At 36.0% G+C, this 7,408-nt stretch overlaps 1 protein-coding gene across 1 annotated transcript in view; it reads right to left on the bottom strand.

The window, feature by feature from the left end:
- The window catches only part of PRKN (parkin RBR E3 ubiquitin protein ligase), a 504,333-nt gene that overhangs the window by 103,386 nt on the left and 393,539 nt on the right, over nucleotides 1-7,408 (bottom strand). Inside the window, exon 8 of the mRNA XM_032443533.1 lies at nucleotides 1,632-1,781. Within this exon, the coding sequence (XP_032299424.1) occupies nucleotides 1,632-1,781 (150 nt within the window). The remainder of the gene's footprint in view (nucleotides 1-1,631; nucleotides 1,782-7,408) is intronic.

Here is a 7,408-nt window from a genome sequence, read left to right as displayed (position 1 = left end):
AAAAAAAAAAAAAAAGAAAAGCCTTATCTGTTCACAAGTTCTGGTTGGATTGCATGCAGACACATGTGAGTTGCACTAAGCAGGACATATATATAGCGCTTGGACTCTTGCAACAGGCAATATTCTGCCACAAATCTTAGAGGTTATTATTTGTCAAATGCTTTTTTACCACATTCCATTACACATTCTGAGGAACAGCTTTAATATAAGTAACAGTTGGCTTACAGACCAGGCTTTTTCTCATTTCAGACCCAGAGAAATGTAACTCACAATGTTAAAGGCATTATGTAATCCAAACAATGGGTGAGGTTAAACTCCAGACTGTCAACCTGGTCACTGGCAAACAACACAGATTCCACTGAAGGAAACAGAACAATCTGCTAAGCTAAGCAATACACCAATCCCTTATGCTTTGTGAAATTTATTTACAGGGCATTTGCAGATTCAAAATGATGATGAATGAAGCTGCAAAACACAATTTGATTTTCATCACTTCAAGGCAGAAAGTAGAAGAAAAATTACTTGTGATTTTGTCTTTCTTAAACAATCCCTAATGGTTAATCTAGAAGCATTTCTTTTCATTTACTCAGTCTTGTTTCTTATTACACTCCCACCTTCTGCTTTATTTTATTGCCCTCTGTGTGCCCAGTGAGGCTGGGGAGCACTCTTTTTTACATGCACCACTGCATGGACAGATAGAAAGCTTTACCAAGGTCGACAGATGCTAACCTACTCAGAGGAGACAAGTTACTGCAACCTCCTAGTTCGGCAAACAATTATTCTTCCATGCTATCAGTTTGAGCAACATCAAAACTACAATAAGAAGTGCATTTTCCACAAGAAAGACAACAGCAGGAGCATGATAATATTTTATAAATACAGATATTTTCTCTTCTCTCATCCTGCATGGAATTCAGTAACATGAGCATAGAAAAAGTCACTTAGCAAAACATCAGTCACACTGACATAACATGTAACAGATTTCTCTCTGCATATTTCTGTTTTTCTTGCAGATTGATTCTTGAAAAGCTCTGTTATTTCTACTGCAAAAAATAACTGACCTGTATGATTTAACTGATTAGCAAAAACATTTCCAAGTGTCATTGGCTTCTGTTTTCCAAAATTTCACCATTAATTGAGCATAGTCTCTAGTTAAAATTGTATTTCTTTTCATTGTATATTTTAAAATAAATTATAAATGCTACTGAGGTATCAACTGGTAATTCTTTCTGTCTTCTTTTTCTCATTTATGAATGAAGAAAGGTGGTGTTAATATAATAACAAATTATTTAGTCAAGATTCGGCTTATTTTTGCTGAGTGCAAGGAGAAAAAAAACGAAGTGCATTTGGACTATCATTTATACAACTCAGTTTTTCACTTTAGCTATTCAGCAGCTTCTAAAACCAGTTTAAACAAAGCATTCTGGAATGGAAACAGCCTGAATGATGAAATAGTCATTCCTAAGCTGTGGTACTGTATTTCAATAGTTTATAGAGATACAGCATCCCATTCTCTTATAAAGGGCGATTCAGAGTCACCAATGGAAAAAAGTCCCTTTTCCCCACTTTTTCTAACATCCTAGAAAAGCATTTGTCTTCCATAGAGCTGATAGAAAAATATATGTACTTACCCCACAGCCTATTCCATTGCCTGGTTCACATACAATCTTCCTCACTCCTGGTTCAGGTAGCAGACCTGCGCCACAGCTGGGCGTTGGACACAGCAGGCCCCCCATCTGCAGCACGCACTCCTCTGCACCATAGCGCTGGTAGCGGTTATACTGCAACACAACAGACAGGTGTTAAACTTCTGACTGCATGCAAAGAGAAAAAAAACAACCCCACAAGCTTAGAGCTTGAATCTATCCCACATATAGAGTCATCTGCCCTAATGGCTTGCGTGCTAAGTTCAGCTTATTTGATAAATGCTTCAAACTGTGTAGATCACTAAATGAGTTGTCATTTTCATAGAATCATAGAATCATTGAGTAATGGAATAGTTTAGATTACATCAAAGATCATCCAGTTTCAACTCCTCTGCCATAGGCAGGGTTTCCACTCACTAGATCAGTCTGCCCGGGGCCCATTTTGCTCCAACTCACATTGCATGCATCACTCAGTTATCTTTTAAACAACTAGAGAACTGTGTGTGACACTAAAATGAAGAAAGTAGCAGACTGTTCCTGCAAATAATGGGGAGAACTCTTACACTGATCTACGAAAATTGTTGTAAATATCATAAATGTAGTTCAACAACAAACACTGATAAATGCTGTATACACATTAAAAAGAATCCACAGAAAGACAGTACAATGTTTTTGAGCCAAGGGGCTGCAAAAATTGGTCAGTCAATTTCCATTTCAAAATACATTTCATGATATTGATTGATTAAATAATTGTCTGAGATCCACTCAATTTAATATTTGATGCAGGTGGTTTTACTTCCAGGATCCTCCAGGAAATTCTCTTCGTCTCTGCAGTTTTCATCTAGTCCCATACCAATAACTTGGAGGGCTTTGGAAATGTCTCCAGTTTAATGGTGGACACATTGACATACAGGAATATTGAATAACACACACATTCTATCCTCTGAGACAAAAAACGCCCACTCTAAGATGACTGATGACATAGCAATAACTTTCCCTGGTCTAACTTATCGTGTTTTCAAACTGAGATAAACTGAACAAGTCCAAATCATGCTGTGAACATGTAAATCACATCCACTCGAGGGCTCTGCGCTGGCGCAGTTCCACCCTGGTGGCTATAAAAGCACTGTAAACCAAGCTACAGATTCACCTATAAATCTGGTCTAATGTAGAGTGAAATAAATGAGAGAATTTGGTTTAAAAAGCCCCATGAAAACAGAAAAATCTAAAAGGCCAAAGAAAAAGGGAGTAGTATGAATTTTCTTTTAGAGCAGAATGACTTTATGGTGAGCTAAAGTAAAAAAACAAACTTTATGTTACAGTGCTCACAACAGTATTTAGTGCTTCATAAATTTTCTCTTGTAACTGCTCATGAAAATCCACTTGTTTCCTTTTTCTTGGATAAAAAACAAAAACCTGGTTGTGATTCTGTCAGCATTCCCATTATAAATTCTCAGCTGAAAAAGAAAAAGATATTCCTTCTAGTTTCTAGCTTAAAATAGAGGTCATGAAAAGACTACTTTGGTCATCTCTCCCTTTCTTTTGATTCACAGAAGCACAAGACAGGTAAGATGGGAATCAATCTGTCTTATGCTGCAGGTAGAAAATGGTCCTCTTGGCAAGATGGACAAAGCAGTTGTATTCTGCCTGAAAAGTTTGATATTTCATAGGAGTTCAGCACAGAATTAATGCATAATTATAACACTCTTATCAGTGACTTTCACACAGTAAAAGCCAAACAAGTGGATCAGTACAGTTGCTGGGAAGACCACACAAAGCGCATTTGCACATCTTGCTATCTAGTTATCAGCCAGTTTCCTGCTTTCAAAGCTCAGACACATTTACAAGATCACGAAGTCATAGAATGATTTGGTTGGAAGGGACCTTTGAGATGATCAAGTTCCAACCCCCCTGCCATATGCAGGGACAACTCCCTCTATACCAGGTTGCTCAAAGCCCCATCCAGCCTGGCCTTGAACATTTCCAGGCAGGGGGCACCCACAGCCTTGCTGGGCAACCTGTTCCAGTGATCTGTCATAAGAAGCCATTTTCCTTTTCCCTTGTTCTTGTACAGTAGTTCAGTTAAATTCAGCAACTGACTAAAACATGTAGTAGCAGAATATATACATGTTCTATCATTCATAATTTGCTGTTATATGCTGTGTTCTATGATCTTAAATAAAATGTCTCACTTTACATTAAGATGTGCTTATAAAAGGTTTGTAAAGGACCAGAGCACTATTAATGAATGATTAATTAACAACTTTAATACAGTGACAGATTACATATATCAGAGAAATTTCCCCTTGATATAACAGCCATACGTATCACACAGTCCTGACTCAACCAATATGCTTAAAAAAAGTCAGTTTGCAAAAGCACGTAAATGATTTTGGAGTATGTGACTGTGTTTTTCATCACTTGTCTGGAGATTTAAAGTAGTATTCACTTAATTTAATTTCAGTTCCTACAGCGATGATACACATGGTTGTATGAGTTGCTTAGACTCATTCATGAGAGAGAGACGAGATGCAATTCATCTCTTCTCTTTTAGAGATACGCCTTACTGTGAGAAGAACTGAGCCTTAGAGTGTCCTATTGTATTAACAATAAAGACAGAGCAGACAATTTGCTAGATACTGATACCTGGCATTAGGTAACTCCCATAATAGGTGCTTCAGAACCAATAATTCTGATCCTAAGTCACCGGGCCAAGCTATTTTTGAATCCAAGGATTAAGTACCCAAATAAGTTAGACTGCAAATTACCTACAAAACATTCTTTCTTCAAAAATTAAACATTTAACTTAAGCAAATCACATGGGCTCCAAATATACTGAACATGAAGAGACAGTTATCTCAGTAAGGGAATTTATCCTGACTTAAATGTGATGTCTACGATAGGTGGAATGAATCACCCCAAGAAAATGTTTTAGTTGAAGCTCAGAATACTAACTTAAACTAGGTATCTAACACTTACAGAGCTGTTACTGGAAGATTAACTCTTCTGTTCATTCAAAATACTTCACAATAGCTATTAATTATTAGCAGTGTGCACCCTATTTAGTGATCCACTCACCAAGTGAAAAGTGTTCTGCATGTTAAAAGTAAGAAAAATACTGTAATTATTTTTAGGAAAAACTTCTGAAAAATGTAATATATCAAAAATTTGACTGCAATGGCATTCATAGCACCTGATTTTAATTCCTGTCAGCAGCACAGCCTGCCTGTGGTTTTCATGTAAGTCACTTAATCTATGCTTCTCATCGGTTCCCCATTTGTCAGGAGGTAGAGTTATACTTGCTGATTTCACTGTAGTGTTGAGAGGCAAAATCCATTAATAGTCATGAGGACATCAAATACTATGGTAATGAGAGGCATAGAATTACACAGAAATCACCAGTAATTTACTGCTGCTAGAAATCAGCTTTTGAGGAAAGCATGCAAGGCATTAGAAATATGCCTAAGAAATTTAGCTAGGTATATAATTGCCAGATTCACCATAGAATCATGCATTTCAATATGTATTTGGAAAAACAAAAAAGACTATAAAATATGATTTACTCCAAACAATTAGTGCTAAGACAGATAAAGGTACAGAATCAAGATACTCATAAATGATTTATTATTATTATTATTGTTGTTGTTGTTGTTGTTTTGTTGTTGTTGGGTTTGTTGTTGTTGTTGTTGTTGTTATTGTTATTATTATTCTGTGAAAACAGCATTCTGCCATGGATGTTCCCCTTGGTTTGCTAATTATTCCAGACAATCCAAATCTATACTTTCCATTGAAAAAAAATTTGAGTAGAAAAAATTCCCAGCTCCACTTCTGGTATTTTAACCACACCATTAAGGTCTTTCATGCAAGTTTTACTCAAAAAGAGCTGTGAGGGCCTTTAGAAATGATTTTTATAAATGATTATAAATTACACTATGACATGGACACAGAAATTAGATAACAGTAACCACTTATTCCCTGCTCCCCACTTTGTAGATAGGGATGATGTCCCCGGAGAGTTTGAATAGTAGCAGGTTTTCAAACAGAGGAAATTCAATCACTTAATATTGTAAATCAGTGATAATATAATTGAAATCACTGGGCTGATAGAAGAATGAGACAGGGTCAACTATACATTGCTCTACTTTAATGTTCACTGAGATTTAGATATTAAGACAAACCTGAAATGCACCTGGATGCAAAAAACCCTTGTGAAACGTACTTTGTGAATACAATGCTTTCTTGCTAATATTATGTAACTTGCAAGTTATGCTTTAATATGCCTTGTGCTGTGTTTTTTAATGCCACTTTTAAAATGTAGGCATAGTTCTTCTTTATTTTCCTCTTTTTATTATTATATTTTTTCCCCTTAAGCCTAAAAGGATCTTCTCAGTAGCAGCCTTACACGGAACTGTGGACAAAAGTTAAACAGGTAGATATAAAGCCAGAATTTCTAATCTCTACAAGATAATTTAATTACTTTTTTATTTTATTTATTTATTTTTTAATCTTCATGCAATGATCTCAGAGGAAAGAAAATTTACTTTCTGGAGTCAAATTCTTTTTACTGTTCATATAAATCAAATAACCATCTGTGTGTTTTAAAATTAGATTGTAGAGCCTATTAGTCCATAATGTAGACTAAGCACTTTATTTATATGTATTATACGCATACAAAAATAAAATAAAATTAGTTACATAATGCAATTATGTAACTTAATATATAAAACCCTTACCACACTTTGGAATAGCAAAAGCACTTATAAAAGAGGCAGCATATCAATGACTTAAAAAATAGATTAAAAAGAGATTGACTGTGATGGTTGTCCACCATTATGTGGTTCATTGCACTACCTTTAGATTATTTTTCCTAAGTTACTGGAACTCCGCTGCCTGGATAGAATGGGAAGATCAAGTTCAAAGCATAAGCTTTTTACTCCCTGGGGGTCACTGAGCACCACAGAGGATAACAGAAAGAGAACCACCTTACACAGAGTTGCAATTTGAATGACTTTGGGAATGCACGTAAGGCAGTCTCAAGAAAATACTTCAGGTAAGGAACCCATGACTAAACTAATGCAACACAGTTTATGTTCACCAGTAAAACAGGACAGAGCAAGGAGAAATGAATTTCTGGAAGATTGTAGTGCACAAAATGGTAGAAAGCACAAGGTGTGGAGTATAAAAATAATAATGAACAAAAAATACTGTGAAAGGATAACATTGGAGAAGCATGTATTGGAAGTCAAACTGAATACACAAGAGGCAATATGATACAGGGAAGAAAGCTGACTAAGCACAGTGACAGCATATTAACAAACTACTGAAAGTTTTATTATTTCCCAGCAGGTATTTATGGAATCACTGTGAATAGATCGAATGCTGGAAACCAACATTCAATTCCTCCAGACCCTCGTGAGTATTCCTTTGTTCCCTACAAACGGCAAACCTCAAGTCTCATAACTTATGCTTTTGTAAATTGCACAACTGAGATTCATTGAGGTAGAGAATGGCTCAAAGGAATTGCACTTCTCAGGCTGCAAGAGTCAGGGTATGCATATCCCATGAAAGCAGATCAAGTTCACCTAAGGGATATAAGAGCTCTTGCTTGTTACACCTGCCTGAGACCCTCAGCGCTGGAGTTCAAATATTCCCTCTGCATTCAATAAAAGCTGGGAGGAAGAGAATCTCTGTGTTTTTTTTTTAGAAGCATGTTTTTCATTGGTAGATTTTATAGAGAAATAAACAATGGAAATTTGGTTCCT

Source organism: Coturnix japonica, chromosome 3 (genome assembly GCF_001577835.2).
Source record: "Coturnix japonica isolate 7356 chromosome 3, Coturnix japonica 2.1, whole genome shotgun sequence".
NCBI classification, from domain to species: domain Eukaryota; kingdom Metazoa; phylum Chordata; class Aves; order Galliformes; family Phasianidae; genus Coturnix; species Coturnix japonica.
This window is presented reverse-complemented; position numbering and strand designations above follow the sequence as displayed.